The sequence below is a fragment of the Tachyglossus aculeatus genome, chromosome 2 (genome assembly GCF_015852505.1).
Source record: "Tachyglossus aculeatus isolate mTacAcu1 chromosome 2, mTacAcu1.pri, whole genome shotgun sequence".
NCBI classification, from domain to species: Eukaryota; Metazoa; Chordata; class Mammalia; order Monotremata; family Tachyglossidae; genus Tachyglossus; species Tachyglossus aculeatus.
The window spans coordinates 3,060,540-3,081,544 of NC_052067.1; the positions used below are offsets into that span (position 1 = coordinate 3,060,540).

The 21,005-nt window shown below is 51.0% G+C and overlaps 1 protein-coding gene across 3 annotated transcripts in view; it reads left to right on the plus strand.

Annotated features, from left to right (window-relative positions):
* Nucleotides 1-8,879: 8,879 nt before the first annotated feature.
* MIOS (meiosis regulator for oocyte development) overlaps nucleotides 8,880-21,005 on the plus strand; it is a 39,656-nt gene continuing 27,530 nt past the window's right edge. For all 3 annotated transcript variants that reach the window (XM_038768436.1, XM_038768443.1, XM_038768450.1), the window contains exons 1-3: nucleotides 8,880-8,963; nucleotides 14,850-16,216; nucleotides 19,223-19,321. In XM_038768436.1, coding sequence (XP_038624364.1) covers nucleotides 14,911-16,216; nucleotides 19,223-19,321 — 1,405 coding nt within the window. In that variant the 5' untranslated portion in view covers nucleotides 8,880-8,963; nucleotides 14,850-14,910. The remainder of the gene's footprint in view (nucleotides 8,964-14,849; nucleotides 16,217-19,222; nucleotides 19,322-21,005) is intronic.

Sequence of the window (21,005 nt, forward strand, 5' to 3'; positions counted from 1 at the left end):
GCGACTGGAATCCAGCTTTCGGTCGTCTCGGGCTTTCGATCCCACGAGGGTCGCGACCTGGACAGGCCCACTGCCTCCATCTCCTCTGCTCCGGATGCGGGGTCTTCAAACCCCTTCCCCCTCCTCCTTTCCGGGCAGTCGTCTCGGGCTCCGTGGAGGGTGGGTGGGAGTCTTCCAGCCTGGGTCCAATCTTCCTAAGGCAGATTTAACAAAGACCCCACAGCTTGGGCCCGAAGCAGCCCGCCGACCAGGGGGAAGGCGGGGGCTCTTCTCCAATTCCTTAGACGTTCACCTCATTCCCCCCACCCAAAGGCTCCCCTCGCCCTGTCCCCACCCGTCCGGCCAGTCGGCTCTTTCTGACGAGAGAAACCGGACGGGAGCCCGGCCTGGTCCCTTCCGTCGAGTCCCACCCCGTCCTCGGCCGCCTTCCACGTCGAGGAAGACCCCCGCGTTGGATCTCGCCACGGGCGTTTGAGGCTGGGGGTTTTAAAGGTCTGCTGACCCATCACCGGGGGCGGGGAATTTGTGTATTTTAAGAGAACACTTTTGAAGTGCCTTTTGAGCAGTTTTTTTTGGCAGTGGAGAACTGCAGCAAAATAAATACACGACCGTACCTAACATTTGATTCGTTTGATTTTTCTTCTAAAAAAAAAAAAAAAAACCTCCTGGGCCACCGATGCACTTTGCTGTTTACCCATTCAATCATATTTATTGAGCGCTTGCCTTGTTCAGGACAGTATAATTCGCCTCCCCCCAGCCCCACGGCCCTTGGATACAAATCCTTATATTAATAATAATAATGGCATTTATTAAGCACTTACTATGTACAAAGCACTGTTCTAAGCGCTGGGGGGGTTACAAGGTTGTCCCCGGGGGAGCTCACAGTTTTAATCCCCATTTTACAGATGAGGTAACTAAGGCCCAGACAAGTGAAGTGACTTGCCCAAAGTCACACAGCTGACAATTGGCGGAGCCGGGATTTGAACCCATGACCTCTGACTCCAAAGCCCGGGCTCTTTCCATTGAGCCACACTGCTTCTCCATATTCTGCCTTTTCCCTTATCTCTAATTTATTTTAATATTTGTAGACGGAGCTCACCGTGGGCAGGAATCCTGTCTACAAACTTGGTCATATAGTACTCTCCCAAGTGCTTAGTACAGTCTTAATCCCCATTTTACAGATGAGGGAACTGAAGCCCAGAGAAGTAAAGTGACTTGCCCAAAGTCACACAGCTGAAAATTGGTCGGCGCTGGGATTTGAACCCGTGACCTCTGACTCCAAAGCCCGGGCTCTTTCCACTGAGCCACGCTGCCTCTCCCAGTAGGAGGGAGAAGGAGTAATTCCCGTTTTACGGTAGGGGAAACTGAGGTCCAAAGAAGCAAAGTGACCTGCCCAAGGTCAGCCGGCGGGCAGGTGTCAGAGCCGGGATTAAGACCCAGGTGCTCGGGTTCCCGGGCCCGGGTTCTTTCCCCTAGGCCACCCTGCTTCTCTTTGCTCCTTGTCACCGTGACAACAATGCTGGTATTTGTTCCGAGGGCTGACTCTGAGCCAAGTGTTGTGCGCAGCGCTGGCTGGAGGAGAGGAACCCCGGCCAATTGGGTCATTTCCCCAATCCTGCCGTCCGCCGCCCCAAGCAATGGCCTTACTGGGGGAACCGGTGTGGCCTGGTGCCTAGTCGGGAGTCAGGAGGACCTGGCTTCTCATCCCGGCTCTGCCACTTTCATTCATTCAATCGTATTTATTGAGCGCTCACCGTGTGCAGAGCACCGGACTAAGCGCTTGGGAAGGGCAAGTCGGCAACATATAGCCATTACACAAGACATTAGACATATAGACATTACACATTAGACAAGTTGGCAACGTATATCGGTCCCTACCCAACAGCGGACCCCCAGTCTAGAAGGGGGAGACAGACAACAAAACATATTAACCAAATAAAATAAAGAGAATAAATACAAGTAAAATAAATAGAGTAATAAATATGTACAAACATATACATGCGCGGTGGGGAGGGGAAGGAGGTAAGGCGGGAGGGATGGGGAGGAGGGGGAGAGGAAGGAGTGCTCTGCACATAGTAAGTGCTCAATAAATACGATTGATGATGATGATGAGAGAGGTGAAAGATGAGAGCGATGAGAGAGCGGAGAGATGGAGAGGGGCGAAGAGAGATGAAACGGGAGGAGAGACAGAAAGAGAGGAAAGATGGAGGGGGGAAGAGATGAAGAGGTGAGAGAGGTGATAAATGAGAGAAGAGATGAGAGATGGCAAGCAGAGATGGAGAGACAAAGGGGAGAGATGAAACAGAGAAGAGAGATGGAGAGAGACAGAGAGATGAAAGATAGTGAGCAGAGAGATGGAGAGAGACAAAGAGGGAAGAGAGAGATGAAACAGAAGAGAAGAGAGACAGAGAAGAAAGATGGAGGGGGAAGAGATGAAGAGATGAGAGAAGGGATGAGAGATGGCAAGCAGAGAGATGAAGAGAGACAAAGGGGAGAGAAATGAAGCAAGAGAGATGGAGAGAGACAGAGAGATGAAAGATAGCAGAGAGATGGAGAGAGACAAAAAGGGAAGAGAGATGAAACAGGAGAGACAGAGAGGAAAGGTGGAGGGGGAAGAGATGAAGAGGTGAGAGAGAGGTGAAAGATGAGAGAAGAGATGAGAGATGGCAAGCAGAGAGATGAAGAGAGACAGGGGAGAGATGAAACAAGAGAGATGGAGAGAGAGAGAGAGACAGATGAAAGATAGTGAGCAGAGAGGGAGAGAGACAGAGGGAAGAGAGAAATGAAACAGAAGAGAAGAGAGACAGAGAGAGGAAAGGTGGAGGGGGAAGAGATGAAGAGGTGAGAGAGGTGAAAGATGAGAGAAGAGATGAGAGATAGCAAGCAGAGAGATGAAGAGAGACAGGGGAGAGAGATGAAACAGAAGAGAGATGGAGAGAGACAGAGATGAAAGATAGTGAGCAGAGAGATGGAGAGAGACAAAGGGAAGAGATGAAACAAGAGAAGAGAGAGAGGAAAGGTGGAGGGGGAAGAGATGAAGAGGTGAGAGAGAGGTGAAAGATGAGAGAAAGAGGAGAGATGGCAAGAAGCAGAGAGATGAAGAGAGACAAAGGGGAGAGATGAAACAGAGAAGAGAGATGGAGAGAGACAGAGAGAGATGAAAGATAGTGAGCAGAGAGATGGAGAGAGACAAAGAGGGAAGAGAGAGATGAAACAGAAGAGAAGAGAGACAGAGAGAGAGGAAAGGTGGAGGGGGAAGAAATGAAGAGGTGAGAGAGAGGTGAAAGATGAGAGAAGAGATGAGAGATGGCAAGCAGAGATGAAGAGAGACAAAGGGGAGAGATGAAACAGGAGAGAGATGGAGAGACAGAGAGAGAGATGAAAGATAGTGAGCAGAGAGATGGAGAGAGACAAAAAGGGAAGAGAGAGATGAAACGAGGAGAGAGAGGAAAGGTGGAGGGGGAAGAGATGAAGAGGTGAGAGGTGAAAGATGAGAGAAGAGATGAGAGATGGCAAGCAGAGAGATGAAGAGAGACAAAGGGGAGAGATAAAACAGAGAGAAGAGAGATGGAGACAGAGAGAGAGATGAAAGATAGTGAGCAGAGATGGAGAGAGACAAAGGGGAGAGAGAGAGATGAAACAGAAGAGAGATGGAGTCACCTGCTCTACCAGAGACAGAGGGAATTCTTCACACATCCACAGCATTGCTGTAAATCTCTCAGTCTGCTGTGTGACCCTGGGTAAGTCACTTCCCTTCTCTGGGCCTCAGTTCCCTCCTCTGGAAAATGGAGATGAAGACTGTGAGCCCCACGGGGGACGGGGACCTGACTAGCTTGTTCTATTTATCATTTATATAATATATATATATTTATATATATTTATATTTATATATAATATATATTTATATATATCATTTATCATGTATATATTTACAGTGCTCTGCACATAGTAAGTGCTCAATAAATACGATTGATGATTTATCATTAGGCTTTATTTCTATTTATTCTGATGACACATGTCCACGTTTTGTTTTGTTGTCTGTCTCCCCCTTCTAGACTGTAAGCCCGTTGTTGGGTAGGGACCGTCTCTCTATGTTGCCGACTTGTACTTCCCAAACGCTTAGTACAGTGCTCTGCACACAGTAAGTACTCCATAAATACGATTGAATGAATGAATGAATGAATGAATGAATGAATGAATGAATGCCCTGGTGCTTAGAATAGTGTTTGAAGATGATGATGGTATTCGTTAAGTGCTTACGATGTGCCAAGCACTGTTCTAAGCGCCGGGGGCGATACGAGGTCATCAGGTTGTCCCACGTGGGGCTCACAGTCTTCATCCCCATTTTCCAGATGAGGGAACTGAGGCCCAGAGAAGTGAAGTGACTTACCCAAAGTCACCCAGCTGACAAGTGACGGAGCCGGGATTAGAAGCCATGACCTCTGACTCTCAAACCCGGGCTCTTTCCACTAGGCCACGCTGTTTGACGCCTGGTAATGGCCTCTCTCTCAGCCGTTCATTCTCAGTCTCTTTTGCAGGCTCCTCCTCCCCCTCCCATCCCCTTACTGTAGGGGTTCCTCAAGGTTCAGTGCTTGGTCCCCTTCTGTTCTCGATCTACACGCACTCCCTCGGTGACCTCATTCACTCCCACGGCTTCAACTATCATCTCTACGCTGATGACACCCAAATCTACATCTCTGCCCCTGCTCTCTCCTCCTCCCTCCAGGCTCGCATCTCCTCCCGCCTTCAGGACATCTCCATCTCGATGTCCGCCCGCCACCTAAAACTCAACATGTCCAAGGCTGAACTCCTTATCTTCCCTCCCAAACCCTGCCCTCTGCCTGACTTTCCCATCACTGTTGACGGCACTACCATCCTTCCCGTCTCACCAGCCCGCAACCTTGGTGTCATCCTCGACTCCGCTCTCTCATTCACCCCTCACATCCAAGCCGTCACCAAAACCTGCCGGTCTCACCTCCGCAACATCCCCAAGATGCGCCCTTTTCTCTCCATCCAAACCGCTACCCTGCTCGTTCAAGCTGTCATCCTATCCCATCTGGATTACTCAATCAGCCTCCTCTCCGATCTCCCATCCTCGTGTCTCTCCCCACTTCAATCCATACTTCACGCCGCTTCCCGGATCGTCTTTGTCCAGAAACGCTCTGGGCATGTTACTCCCCTCCTCAAAAATCTCCAGTGGCTACCAATCAACCTACGCATCAGGCAGAAGAAACTCCTCACCCTGGGCTTCAAGGCCGTCCATCCCCTCGCCCCCTCCTCCCTCACCTCCCTTCTGTCCTTCTCCAGCCCAGCCCGCACCCTCTGCTCCTCTGCCACCACTAACCTCCTCACTGGGCCTCGTTCTCGCCTGTCCCGCCATCGACCCCCGGCCCACGTCCTCCCCCTGGCCCAAAATGCCCTCCTTCTGCACATCCGCCAAGCTCGCTCTCTTCCTCCCTTCAAGGCCCTACTGAGAGCTTACCTCCTCCAGGAGGACTTCCCACAGTGAGCCCCCTCCTTCCTCTCCCCTTCCTCCCCCTCCCCATCCCCCCGCCTTACCTCCTTCCCCTCCCCACAGCACCTGTATATATTCATTCATTCAATCGTATTTGAGCGCTTACTCTGTGCAGAGCACTGTACTAAGCGCTTGGGAAGTACAAGTTGGCAACATATAGAGACAGTCCCTACCCAACAGTGGACTCACAGTCTAGAAGGGGGAGACAGAGAACAAAACCAAACATATTAACAAAATAAAATAAATAGAATAAATATGTACAAATAAAATAAATAAATAGAGTAATAAATACATACAAACATATATACATATATACAGGTGCAGCTCATTCTGGCTCTCGACCACGGCCAGGGCGGCCTCGCGTGTGTGGCAGTACTGAAAGCCTGTGTTCCAGTCCCTTGAGTCATCCGAGAAGAAGTAGCATTTCCGTCCATAGAGCACGTATTTATTACTCTATTTATTTATTCATTTTATTTGTACATATTTATTCTATTTATTTTATTCTGTTAATATGGTTTGTTTTGTTCTAATCCCACCACCTTCCAGCCTCCTCCGCTCTGCCCGGGGAATCCCGCCCCCTGGCGGCGGACCGGCTCCGTGCAGTCTCCGTTGTACCCGGGGAATCCCGCCCCCTGGCGGCGGACCGGCTCCGCGCAGCCTCTTCTCACGACCTCTGACTCCCAAGCTCCCAATAATTAATAATAATAATAATAATAATAATGGTATTTGTTAAGCGCTTACTATGTGCAAAGCACTGTTCTAAGCACTGGGGAAGATACAAGGTGATCAGATTGTCCCACGTGGGGCACACAGTCTTCATCCCCATTTGACAGATGAGGGAACTGAGGCCCAGAGAAGTATATACTTGAAGTATATACTTCTGTATATACCTGTATATAATAATGATGGCATTTATTAATCGCTTACTATGTGCAAAGCCCTGTTCTAAGCGCTGGGGAGGTTACAAGGTGACCAGGTTGTCCCACATGGGGCTCACAGTCTTAATCCTCATTTTACAGATGAGGTAACTGAGGCCCAGAGAAGTGAAGTGACTTGCCCAAAGTCACACAGCTGACAAGCGGCGGAGCCGGGATTTGAACCCACAACCTCTGACTCCAAAGCCCATGCTCTTTTCCACTGAGCCATGCTGTTTCTCTGTATATATGTATATATGTTTGTACATATTTATTACTCTATTTATTTATTTATTTATTTTACTTGTACATATCTATTCTATTTATTTTATTTTGTTAGTATGTTGGGTTTTGTTCTCCGTCTCCCCCTTTTAGACTGTGAGCCCACTGTTGGGTAGGAACCGTCTCTATGTGTTGCCAACTTGTACTTCCCAAGTGCTTAGTGCAGTGCTCTGCACACAGTAAGCGCTCAATAAATACGATTGATTGATTGATTAAAGCGACTTGCCCAAAGTCACACAGCTGAGCCCGCTGTTGGGTAGGGACCGTCTCTATATGTTGCCAACTTGTACTTCCCAAGCGGTTAGTACAGTGCTCTGCACGCAGTAAGCACTCTATAAATACGATTGAATGAAGTGGTGGACGGGATTAGAACCCACGACTTCTGACACCCAACTCCGGGCTCTAACCACTTAACCATTCATTCATTCATTCAATAGTATTTGTTGAGCGCTTACTGCATGCAGACCACTGTACTAAGCGCTTGGGAAGTCCAAGTTGGCAACATATAGAGACGGTCCCTACCCAACAGCGGGCTCACAGTCTAGAAGGGGGAGACAGACCACAAAACATATCAACAAAATAAAATAAATAGAATAAATATGTACAGGTAAAATAGAGTAATAAATATGTACAAACATACATATGTATATGTTGCTGAGGTGACGACGGCTCGGCCCAGGCCCTGGGTTTGAATCCCTCCCTCCTTTGGTTCTGGGGCTGCAGACACCCCGGCTAACCCACCCCATAATCATAATTAATAATCATATATGTAATAATAATCATTATATGTATATATGTTTGTACCTATTTATTACTCTATTTATTTATTTATTTTACTTGTACAGGTCTATTCTATTTATTTTATTTTGTTTGTATATTTGGTTTTGTTCTCTGTCTCCCCCTTCTAGATTGTGAGCCCACTGTTGGGTAGAGACCGTCTCTATATGTTGCCAACTTGTACTTCCCAAGCGCTTAGTACAGTGCAAGTGCTCAATAAATACCATTGATCGATTGATTGATTGATGTATAAACAGGTGCTTTTCTAGACTGCGAGCCCACTGTTGGGTAGGGACCGTCTCTATATGTTGCCAACTTGTACTTCCCAAGCGCTTAGTACAGTGCAAGTGCTCCATAAATACCATTGATCGATCGATTGATTGATATATATATACAGGTGCTTTTCTAGACTGCGAGCCCACTGTTGGGTAGGGACTGTCTCTAGATGTTGCCAACTTGTACTTCCCAAGCGCTTAGTACAGTGCAAGTGCTCAATAAATACCATTGATCGATTGATTAATTTATATATATTACAGGTGCTTTTCTAGACTGCGAGCCCACTGTTGGGTAGGGACCGTCTCTATATGTTGCCAACTTGTACTTCCCAAGCGCTTAGTACAGTGCAAGTGCTCAATAAATACCATTGATCGATTGATTGATATATATATATATATATATATATATATACAGGTGCTTTTCTAGACTGCGAGCCCACTGTTGGGTAGGGACCATCTCTATATGTTGCCAACTTGTACTTCCCAAGCGCTTAGTACAGTGCAAGTGCTCCATAAATACCATCATCATCATCATCAATCGTATTTATTGAGAGCTTAGCACTGGACTAAGCGCTTGGGTAGTACAAGTTGGCAACATCTAGAGACGGTCCCTACCCAACAGTGGGCTCACATTGATCGATTGATTGATTGATATATATATATACAGGTGATTTTCTAGACTGCAAGCCTACTGTTGGGTAGGGGCCGTCTCTAGATGTTGCCAACTTGGACTTCCCAAGCGCTTAGTACAGTGCTCTGCACACAGTAAGCGCTCACTAAATACGACTGAATGAATGAATAAATGCGACTGAATGAATGAACGAATGAATGAATGAATGAATGAGGAGGTAAGGCCGGGGGGGATGGGGATTGCGTCTCCTCAGGCTCCTCGTGGCTCTCCAGGCCGCGCATGCGCGCGGCTCCGACTCCGCCCCTCGCGCCTTCCCCGGCCGCGCGTGCGCCCTGAGTGCGCCCCGCCCCTACTGCGCATGCGCTCCTGGTGCCTCCCTCACCGCGCAGGCGCACCTCCGCCCCCCGCCTCGCACCGCCCCCGGCCGCGCACGCGCACTCCCCGGCGTCCGCCTTCCCCTCCCCTCCCCCACCCTGCCGCCGCCATCTTGTCCCCTGAGGCGTTGGCCTTGGCCTAGGCCCAGACCGGAAGTGGCGGTTGTGACACCCAAAGAGACGCCCAAAGGACAGGTAGGAGGGTGGTCGTGGGCCGGGGGAGGGAGCATTGCGCTAGACGCTCTGCAGAGGACAGTGTAGTAGACTTGGTAGTAATAATAATAATAGTAATGATGGCATTTATTAAGCCATTTTAGACTGTGAGCCCACTGTTGGGTAGGGACCGTCTCTAGATGTTGCCAACTTGTACTTCCCAAGCGCTTAGTACAGTGCTCTGCACACAGTAAGCGCTCAATAAATACGATTGATGATGATGATGATTAAGCGCTTACTGTGTGCAAAGCACTGTTCTAAGCGCTGGGGAGGTTACCAGGTGATCAGGTTGTCCCACGTGGGGCTCACAGCCTTAATCCCCATTTTCCAGATGAGGTAACTGAGGCCCAGAGAAGTGAAGTGACTTGCCCAAGGTCACCCAGCAGACCTGTGGTGGAGCCGGGATTTGAACCCATGACCTCTGACTCCAAAGCCCGGGCTCTTTCCACTGAGCCACGCTGCTTCTCCAATAGTAATAATAATAATGATAGCATTTATTAAGCGCTTACTGTGTGCAAAGCCCTGTTCGAAGCGCTGGGGAGGTTACCAGGTGATCAGGTTGTCCCACGGGAGGGCTCACAGTCTTCATCCCCATTTGACAGATGAGGGAACTGAGGCCCAGAGAAGTGAAGCAGCGTGGCTCAGTGGAAAGAGCCCGGGCTTTGGAGGCAGAGGTCATGGGTTCGAATCCCGGCTCCGCCACTTTTCAGCTGGGGGACTTTGGGCAAGTCACTTCACTTCTCTGGGACTCAGTGACCTCATCTGGAAAATGGGGATTAAGATTGTGAGCCCCCCGTGGGACAACCTGATCACCTTGTATCCTCCCCAGCGCTTAGAACAGTGCTTTGCACGTAGTAAGTGCTTAATAAATGCCATTATATACATATGAAGTGAGTTGCCCAAAGTCACACAGTTGGCTATATGTATATGTATATATGTATATGTATATATGTATGTTATATATATGTATATATATGTATATATGTTTGTACATATTTATTACTCTATCTTGTACATATCTATTCTATTTGTTTTATTTTGTTAGTATGTTTGGTTTTGTTCTCTGTCTCCCCCTTTTAGACTGTGAGCCCACTGGTGGGTAGGGACTGTCTCTATATGTTGCCAACTTGTACTTCCCAAGCGCTTAGTACAGTGCTCTGCACACAGTAAGCGCTCAATAGATACGATTGATTGATTGATTGATTCCCAAGCACTTAGTACAGTGCTTTGCACACAGGAAGCGCTCAAAAAATACGATTGATTGATTCCCAAGCGCTTAGTACAGTGCTCTGCACACAGTAAGCGCTCAATTAATACGATTGATTGAATGAAGTGACTTGCCCAAAGTCACACAGCTGGCTATTGGCAGAGCCGGGATTTGAACCCACGACCTCTGACTCCAAAGCCCGGGCTCTTTCCACTGAGGCACGCTGCTTCTCTGGTAGCCCAGTTTCCAATCCACAGTGAGTCAGTGGTAGCTTTGAGCGCTTACTGTGTGCAGAACGCTGGGCTAAACGCTTGGGAGAGGACAACGTGACACGTTGACACGTTCCCTGCCCACAGTCAATCAGGGGTATTTATGAAGCGTGGCTCAGTGGAAAGAGCATGGGCTTTGGAGTCAGAGGTCATGGGTTCAAATCCCGGCTCCGCCACTTGTCAATCAATCAATCGTATTGAGCGCTTACTGTGTGCAGAGCACTGTACTAAGCGCTTGGGAAGTCCAAGTTGGCAACATATAGAGACAGTCCCTACCCAACAGTGGGCTCACAGTCTCAAAGGGGGAGACAGAGAACAAAACCAAACATACTAACAAAATAAAATAAATAGAATAGATATGTACAAGTAAAATAAATAGAGTCATAAATATGTACAAACATATATACAGGTGCTGTGACACAAAGCTGTGTGACTTTGGGCAAGTCACTTCTCTGGGCCTCAGTTCCCAAATCTGGAAAATGGGGTGAAGATTGTGGGCCCCCCGTGGGACAGCCTGATCACCTTGTAACCTCCCCAGCGCTTAGAGCAGTGCTTTGCACATAGTAAGCGCTTAATAAATGCCACTATTATTATTATTATTGCATGCAGGGGGCTGTGCTAAGCGCTTGGGAGAGGACAGCGTGACAGAGTTGGTAGACACGTTCCCTGCCCACAGTCAATCAGGGGTATTTATGAAGCGCTTATCGTGTGTAGGGCGCTGTGCTAAACGCTTGGGAGAGGACAACGTGGCAGGTGGAAGACACGTTCCTTGCCCACAGTCAGTCAGGGGTATTTATTGAACGCTTACTATGTGCAGAGCGCTGGGCTAAGCGCTTGGGAGAGGACAACGTGACAGAGTTGGTAGAAGCATTCCGTCAATCAGTGGTCTTTACTAAGCGTTTGCCGTGTGCAGGGTGCTGTACTAAGCGCTTGAAAGAGGACAATGGCAGGTGGAAGACACGTACCTTGCCCACAGTCAGTCAGTGGTATTAATAATAATAATAATAATGATAGCGTTTATTAAGCGCCTACTATGTGCCAAGCACTGTTCTAAGCGCTGGGGAGGTTACAAGGTGATCAGGTTGTCCCACGGGGGGCTCACGGCCTTTATCCCCATTTTACAGTTTGCTATGTGCAGGGCACTGTGCTAAGCGCTTGGGAGAGGACAACGTGACAGGTGGAAGACACGTTCCTTGCCCACAGTCAGTCAGGGGTATTTATTGAGCGCTTACTGTGTGCAGAGCGCTGGGCTAAGCGCTTGGGAGAGGACAATGTGACAGAGTTGGTAGAAGCATTCCATCAATCAGTGGTATTTACTAAGCGTTTGCCGTGTGCAGGGTGCTGTACTAAGCGCTTGAAAGAGGACAATGGCAGGTGGAAGACACGTACCTTGCCCACAGTCAGTCAGTGGTATTAATAATAATAATAATGATAGCGTTTATTAAGCGCCTACTATGTGCCAAGCACTGTTCTAAGCGCTGGGGAGGTTACAAGGTGATCAGGTTGTCCCACGGGGGGCTCACGGCCTTTATCCCCATTTTACAGTTTGCTATGTGCAGGGCACTGTGCTAAGCGCTTGGGAGAGGACAACGTGACAGGTGGAAGACACGTTCCTTGCCCACAGTCAGTCAGGGGTATTTATTGAGCGCTTACTGTGTGCAGAGCGCTGGGCTAAGCGCTTGGGAGAGGACAAAGTGACAGAGTTGGTAGAAGCATTCCTTGTCCACAATCAGTGGTATTTACTAAGCGTTTGCTGTGTGCAGGGCGCTGTACTAAGCGCTTGAGAGAGGACAGTGACAGGTGGAAGACACGTACCTTGCCCACAGTCAGTCAGCAGTATTAAGCGTTTGCTTTGTGCAGGGCGCTGTACTAAGCGCTTGGGAGAGGACAACGTGACAGGTGGAAGACACGTTTCTTGCCCACAGTCAGTCAGGGGTATTTATTGAGCGCTTACTGTGTGCAGAGCCCTGGGCTAAGCGCTTGGGAGAGGACAGAGTTGGTAGAAGCATTCCTTGTCCACAGTCAATCAGTGGTATTTACTAAGCGTTTGCTGTGTGCAGGGCGCTGTACTACGCGCTTGAGAGAGGACAGTGACAGGTGGAAGACACGTACCTTGCCCACAGTCAGTCAGTGGTATTAAGCGTTTTCTGTGTGCAGGGCGCTGTACTAAGCGCTTGGGAGAGGACAACGTGACAGGTGGAAGACACGTTTCTTGCCCACAGTCAGTCAGGGGTATTTATTGAACGCTTACTGTGTGCTAAGTGCTTGGGAGAGGACAGAGTTGGTAGAAGCATTCCTTGCCCACAGTCAATCAGTGGTATTTACTAAGCGTTTGCTGTGTGCAGGGCGCTGTACTAAGCGCTTGAGAGAGGACAGTGACAGGTGGAAGACACGTACCTTGCCCACCGTCAGTCAGTGGTATTAAGCGCTTGCTGTGTGCAGGGCGCTGTACTAAGCGCTTGGGAGAGGACAACGTGACAGGTGGAAGACACGTTCCTTCCCCACAGTCAGTCAGGGGTATATATTGAGCGCTTACTGTGTGCAGAGCGCTGGGCTAAGCGCTTGGGAGAGGACAACGTGACAGAGTTGGTAGAAGCATTCCTTGCCCACAATCAGTGGTATTTACTAAGCGTTTGCTGTGTGCAGGGCGCTGTACTAAGCGCTTGAGAGAGGACAGTGACAGGTGGAAGACACGTACCTTGCCCACAGTCAATCAGTGGTATTAAGCGTTTGCTGTGTGCAGGGCACTGTGCTAAGCGCTTGGGAGAGGACAACGTGACAGGTGGAAGACAGGTACCTTTCCCATAGTCAGTCGGGGTATTTATTGAGCGCTTACGGTGTGCAGAGCGCTGGGCTAAGCGCTTGGGAGAGGACAACGTGACAGAGTTGGTAGAAGCATTCCTTGCCCACAATCAGTGGTATTTACTAAGCGTTTGCTGTGTGCAGGGCGCTGTACTAAGCGCTTGAGAGAGGACAGTGACAGGTGGAAGACACGTACCTTGCCCACAGTCAATCAGTGGTATTAAGCGTTTGCTGTGTGCAGGGCACTGTGCTAAGCGCTTGGGAGAGGACAACGTGACAGGTGGAAGACAGGTACCTTTCCCATAGTCAGTCGGGGTATTTATTAAGCGTTTATTCATTCAATTGTATTTATTGAGCACTTACTATGTGCAGAGCACTGTACTAAGCGCTTGGGCTTGGGAGAGGACAATATAACAGTTAGATATATTCCTTGCCCACAAGAGTTAGAGAAGCAGCGTGGTTTAGTGGAAAGAGCCCAGGCTTGGGAGTCAGAGGTCATGGGTTCAAACCGCGGCTCCGCCACCTGCCAGCTGTGTGACTTTGGGCAAGTCACTTCACTTCTCTGGGCCTCAGTCACTTCATCTGTAAAATGGGATTAAGACTGTGAGCCCCGCCATGGAACAGCCTGATCACCTTGTCACCTCCCCAGCGCTTAGAACAGTGCTTTGCAGATAAATGCCGTCGTTATCATTATTATTTGTTAAGCGCTTACTGCGTGCGAAGCCCTGTTCTAAGCGCTGGGGGAGATGCAAGGTCATCCGGTTGTTCCCCGTGGGGCTCACAGTCTTCATCCCCATTTTACAGATGAGGGATCCGAGGCTCAGAGAAGTTAAATGGCGTTATTTAACTTAGCACGGTGCTGTGCACACAGTAAGTGCTCAGTAATAATAATAATGATGGCATTTATTAAGCGCTTACTATGTGCAAAGCACTGATCTAAGCGCTGGGGAGGTAGCTCAGTAAAAGCGATCGAATGAAAATGACTTGCCCGAGGTCGCACAGCGGACATGGCGGGGAGCTAAGATTAGAACCCATGACCCCTGACTCCCAATCTTCCCACTGAATGAATATGAATGAATGAATGAATGTATGAATGAATGAATCTATCTTCCCACTGAGCCACGCTGTCCGTCTCCCCCGGGCCAGACGGTGAGCCCGCCGTGGGCAGGGGTCGTCTCTCTCTCCCTCTCTCTGCGGCCGTGTTGTATTTTCCCAAGCGCTCAGTCGGGTGCCCCTCCTCGCGTCCCTCCCCTTCCCCTAGGATCATCATCATCATCATCATCATCAATCGTATTTATTGAGCGCTTACTATGTGCAGAGCACTGTACTAAGCGCTTGGGAAGTACAAATTGGCAACATATAGAGACAGTCCCTACCCAACAGCGGGCTCACAGTCTAAAAGGGGGAGACAGAGAACAAAACCAAACATACTAACAAAATAAAATAAATAGAATAGATATGTACAAGTAAAATAAATAAATAAATGAATAGAGTAATAAATATGTACAAACATATATACAGGTGCTGTGCTCTTCCGCATTGTCAAAATTCCAGCTAGTCAAGCAAAATACCACATTTACTTTTATGCAGGATCCGTCGGCGCGGACGTCCCGGGCCCCGGCGCGGGCCGTCGGGATCGGCGGGGCCCGCCATGAGCGCCTCCAAGCCGGACATCCTCTGGGCCCCCCACCGCGGGGACCGGTTCGTGGTGTGCGACTCGGAGCTCAGCCTCTACCAGGTGGCTCCCACCGCGGCGGGCGCCGACCTCGGGCCCGGCTCCCTGCGCCTGTCGGGGGACGCGGCGGCCACCCTGCTGTCCGTCAACGCGGACACGCCCTACATGAAGTGCGTGGCCTGGTACCTCAGCCGGGACCCCGAGTGCCTGCTGGCCGTCGGCCAGGCCAACGGGCGGGTGGTCCTGACCAGCCTGGGCCCGGACCCCAACGCCCGCTTCCGGGACCTGATCGGCCGGGAGTTCGTCCCCAAGCACGCCCGCCAGTGCAACACCCTGGCCTGGAACCCGCTGGACAGCAACTGGCTGGCCGCCGGGCTGGACAAGCACCGGGCGGACTTCTCCGTGCTCGTCTGGGACGTGTGCAGCCCGTACGGCCCGGAGGCGGCGGCGGCGGCGGCGGCGGTAACGGAGAAGGCCCGGCCCGAGGCGGAGGCCGGGCCGGTGGTGACCAAGCCGCTGTACGAGCTGGGCCAGAACGACGCCTGCCTGTCGCTGTGCTGGCTGCCCCGCGACCAGAAGATGCTCCTGGCCGGCATGCACCGCAACCTGGCCGTCTTCGACCTCCGCCACGCCAGCCAGAAGATGTTCGTCGGCACCAAGGCCGTCCAGGGGGTGGTGGTGGACCCCCACTTCCACGACCGGGTGGCCTCCTTCTACGAGGGCCAGGTGGCCATCTGGGACCTGCGCAAGTTCGAGAAGCCGGTGCTCACCCTGCCCGAGCAGGCCAAGCCGCTGACCAAGGTGGCCTGGTGCCCGACGCGCACGGGCCTGCTGGCCACCCTGACCCGGGACAGCAACGTGGTCCGGCTGTACGACATGCAGCACGCCCCGACCCCGCTCGGGGACGAGACGGAGCCCACCATCATCGAGCGGAGCGTGCAGCCCTGCGAGGCCCCCGTGGCCTCCTTCGCCTGGCACCCGGCCGCCCAGAACCGCATGATCGCCCTCACCCCCGGCCGCGCCCTGGCCGACTTCACCGTCTTCGAGAGGATCTCGCTGGCCTGGAGCCCCGTGGCCTCCCTCCTCTGGGCCTGCGGCCGCCACCTGTACGAGTGCGCCGAGGAGGCCGCCGGGGACGCCCCCCCGGACCAGGACGTCGCCCACAAGATGCGCCTCCGGGCCCTGGCCCGCTACGGCCTGGACACCGAGCAGGTCTGGAGGAACCACTTGCTGGCCGGCGGCCGCGAGCCTCAGCTCAAGTCGCTGTGGTACACGCTGCACTATATCCTTCCGCGCCGGGCGTCAATCGATCAATCAATCAATCAATCGTATTTATTGAGCGCTTACTGTGTGCAGAGCACTGGGCTAAGCGCTTGGGAAGTCCAAGTTGGCAACATCTAGAGACGGTCCCTACCCACCAGTGGGCTCGCAGTCTAAAAGGGGGAGACAGAACAAAACCAAACATACTAACAAAAGAAAATAAATAGAATAGATATGGACAAGTCGGGGGGTCGGGGGGGGGGCCCGGCCGGGGTCCGAGGAGGCGGTGGTCTCGACGTCTCGCTCGGGCGATCGTTCGTCCGCTCGGATTTCTCGAGTCCTTACCGTGCTCCGAGCGCTTGGGAGAGGACAGTGGCCCAGCGATCCGACACGTCCCCTGCCGACATCGAGCGTATCCGGTCACCCTTTCGTTCGGTCCTATCGATTCGGCGCTTACCGTGTGCCGAGCGCTGTACAGAGCACTTGGGCACGCTTGGACGGACACGCTCCCCGCCCACGATGGGTTTCTTCATTCACTCATTCGTTTGATCGTGTTTATTGAGTGCTTACTGGGTGCCGAGCGCTGTACTGAGCGCTTGGGAGGGGACGAGAGTACGATAATCAAAAACGTTCCCTGCCACAGTGAGCTTATTCATTCGCTCGTTCAATCGATTGTATTTATTGAGCGCTTACTTTGTGCAGAGTGCTGTACCGAGTGCTTGGGAGAGGACACTAGAACGATCGACGGACACGCTCCCTGCCCACGATGAGTTTTTTCATTCACTCATTCGTTCGATCGTGTTTATCGAGCGCTGTACTGAGCGCTTGGGAGAGGACAAGAGCACAAAAATCAAAAATGTTCCATGCCACAATGAGCTTATTCATTCGCTCGTTCACTCGATTGTATTTATTGAGCTCTTACTGTGTGCAGAGCGCTGTACTGAGCGCTTGGGAGAGGACACTAGAACGATCGACGGACACGCTCCCTGCCCACAATGAGTTTTTTCATTCACTCATTCATTCGACCGTGTTTATTGAGCGCTTACTGTGTGTCGAGCACTGTACTGAGCGCTTGGGAGAGGACAAGAGCACAATAATCAAAAACGTTCCCTGCCACAATGAGCTTATTCGTTCGCTCATTCACTAGATTGTATTTATTGAGCTCTTACTGTGTGCCGAGCACTGTACCGAGCGCTTGGGAGAGGACAGTGGCCCAGCGATCCGACACGTCCCCTGCCGACAACGAGCTTATCCGGTCACCCTTTCGTTCGGTCCTATCGATTCGGCGCTTACCGTGTGCCGAGCGCTGTACGGAGCGCTTGGGCACGCTTGGACGGACACGCTCCCTGCCCACGATGGGTTTTTTCATTCACTCATTCGTTCGGTCGTGTTTATTGAGCGCTTACTGGGTGTCGAGTGCTGTACTGAGCGCTTGGGAGAGGACAAGAGCACAATACTCAAAAACGTTCCCTGCCACAATGAGCTTATTCATTCGCTTGTTCACTCGATTGTATTTATTGAGCGCTTACTGTGTGCAGAGCGCTGTACTGAGCGCTTGGGAGAGGACACTAGAACGATCGACGGACACGCTCCCTGCCCATGATGAGTTTTTTCATTCACTCATTCGTTCAATCGTGTTTATTGAGCGCTTACTGTGTGTCGAGCGCTGTACTGAGCACTTGGGAGGGGACAAGAGTACGATAATCAAAAACGTTCCCTGCCACAATGAGCTTATTCATTCGCTCGTTCACTCGATTGTATTTATTGAGCTCTTACTGTGTGCAGAGCGCTTGGGAGAGGACAGTGGCCCAATGATCCGACACGTCCCCTGCCGACAACGAGCTTATCCGGTCACCCTTTCGTTCGGTCCTATCGATTCGGCGCTTACCGTGTGCCGAGCGCTGTACAGAGCACTTGGGCACGCTTGGACGGACACGGTCCCCGCCCACGATGGGTTTCTTCATTCACTCATTCGTTCGATCGTGTTTATTGAGCGCTTACTGGGTGTCGAGCACTGTACTGAGCGCTTGGGAGGGGACGAGAGTACGATAATCAGAAACGTTCCCTGCCACAATGAGCTTATTCATTCGCTCGTTCACTCGATTGTATTTATTGAGTGCTTACTGTGTGCAGAGCGCTGTACTGAGCGCTTGGGAGAGGACACTAGAACAATCGACGGACACGCTCCCTGCCCACGATGAGTTTTTTCAGTCACTCATTCGTTCGATCGTGTTTATTGAGCGCTTACTGGGTGTCGAGCGCTGTACTGAGCGCTTGGGAGGGGACAAGAGTACAATAATCAAAAATGTTCCCTGCCACAGTGAGCTCATTCGTTTGCTCGTTCATTCGATTGTATTTACTGAGTGCTTACTGTTTGCAGAGCGCTGTACTGAGCACTTGGGAGAGGACACTAGATCAACAGAAACATTCCCTGCCCACAATGAGCTTTTTCATGTAGTCTTTCATTCGATTTTGTTTACTAAGCACTCACTGTGTGTCGAGCGCTGTACTGAGCACTTGGGAGAGAACACCAGAACGATAAACAGACACGTTCCTTGCCACAATGAACTTATTCATTCTCTACTCATTCAATTTTGATTATTGAGCGCTTGCTGTGTGCAGAGCACTGTACTGAACGCTTGGGAGGGGACACTGGGAGAGGACACTAGAACAATCCCACAACGAGCTGACAGTCTAGAAGACTTACAGTCTACAGTCTCCCTCTTCGGCGGGGTTGGGGGTCGGGGTCTCCCGGCTCTTCGGCGCCCACCCCGAGTGCTTAGTACAGTGCCCGTTAGGCGCTCAGTTGGTACTCCGGACCGTCCGACCGAGGGGCGCCGCCGGTCGGCATCCGAGGGAGAGCGGCCCGGTCCCCGAAACCCATCTGGGTCAGGAGGAGGTGGGGGGATACCGGGGTCCGGCAGGGAAGGGGTCCGCGTTCCGGGGCACGGAATTGGAAGTCGGAGGCCCCGCTTCCGTCAGGCCGTTAAGAAGCCACCGGGGAGCGTTTCCTATACCCCCTGGGTACTCATGAAACAGTACACCGAAGACATGGACCAGAAATGTGCCGGCAACAAAGCGTCCCTGGTCTACGCCGGCATCAAGGCCATCGTCAAATCGTCTCTGGGTGAGAACCCTCCCTTTCCGTCCTTAAATCATCCGTCGTATTTATTGAGCACTTACTGTGCGCGGAGCACTGTGCTGAGCGCTTGGGAAGCCCAAGTTGGCAACATAGAGAGACGGTCCCTACCCAGCGGTGGGCTCACGGGACAGGGTTTGGGTGGGAAGGTAGAAAGTTCTGTTTTAGGCGTATTGAGTTTGTGGTGAGAGGAGGGCAGCCGGGTAGAGAGATGTCTCGAAGACTGGAGAAAATGTGAGACTACAGAGAGGGAGAGAGATCGGGGCTAGAAATTTAGATTTGAGCCCCTTCCTTCCTCTCCTCTCCCCCTCGTCCCCCTCTCCATCCCCCCCATCTTACCTCCTTCCCTTCCCCACAGCACCTGTATATATGTTTGTACATATTTATTACTCTATTTATTTTACTTGTACATATCCTATTTATTTTGTTAGTATGTTTGGTTTTGTTCTCTGTCTCCCCCTTTTAGACTGTGAGCCCACTGGTGGGTAGGGACTGTCTCTATATGTTGCCAGCTTGGACTTCCCAAGCGCTTAGTCCAGTGCTCTGCACACAGTAAGCGCTCAATAAATGCGATGGATGATGATGATTTGGGTTATCATTTGCAAAGAGGTGGGAGTTGAAGCCATGTGAGTGAATGAGTTCTCCAAGGGAGGGAGTGTAGATGGAGAATAGAAGGGGACGTGCGTATCAGCGTGCCCGCCCCGCATCCTCTGTCCCCCTCCCCCCCACTACCTCGCTCTCCGTCTCTAGGAAACGTTGATAATAATAATAATAATGATAATAATGATAATAATAATGATAATGGCATTTGCACCGCATCCTCTGTCCCCCTCCCCCCCCCACTGCCCCGCTCTCCGTCTCTAGGAAACGTTGATGATAATAATAACAATAATGATGATGATGGCATTTGTTAAGCACTTACTATGTCCCGAGCACTGTTCTAAGCGCTGGGATAGACACAAGGAAATCGGGTTGCCCCACGTGGGGCCCATTCAATCAGTCAATCAATCAATTGTATTTATTGAGCGCTTACTATGTGCAGAGCACTGTTCTAAGCGCTTGGGAAGTACAAATTGGCAACACATAGAGACAGTCCCTACCCAACAGTGGGCTCACAGTCTAAAAGGGGGAGACAGAGAACAAAACCAAACATACCAACAAAATAAAATAAATAGGATAGAAATGAACAAGCAAAATAAATAAATAAATAAATAGAGTAATAAATATGTACAACCATATATACATATATACAGGTGCTGTGGGGAAGGGAAGGAGGTAAGATGGGGGGATGGAGAGGGGGATGAGGAGGAGAGGAAGGAAGGAAGGCCCACCGTCTTCATCCCCATTTTACAGATGAGGCCCAGAGGAGTGAAGCGACTCACCCAAGGTCACACAGCAGAGAAGTGGCGGAGCCGGGATTAGGACCCACGACCTCTGACTCCCGAGCCCGGGCTCTGATGGCATTTATTAAGCGCTTATTGTGTGCCGGGCACTGTACTAGTTGCTGCTGGATTTTCATAGACGGACAATAACTCTCCCCCCACTTCAGAGCCCATCTCCTCCTCCAAGAGGCCTTCCCAGACTAAGCCCCACTTTTCCTCATCTCCCACTCCCTTCTGCTCCGCCCTGCCTCGCTCCCTTTCTTCATCCCCCCGCCCTCCCAGCCCCACAC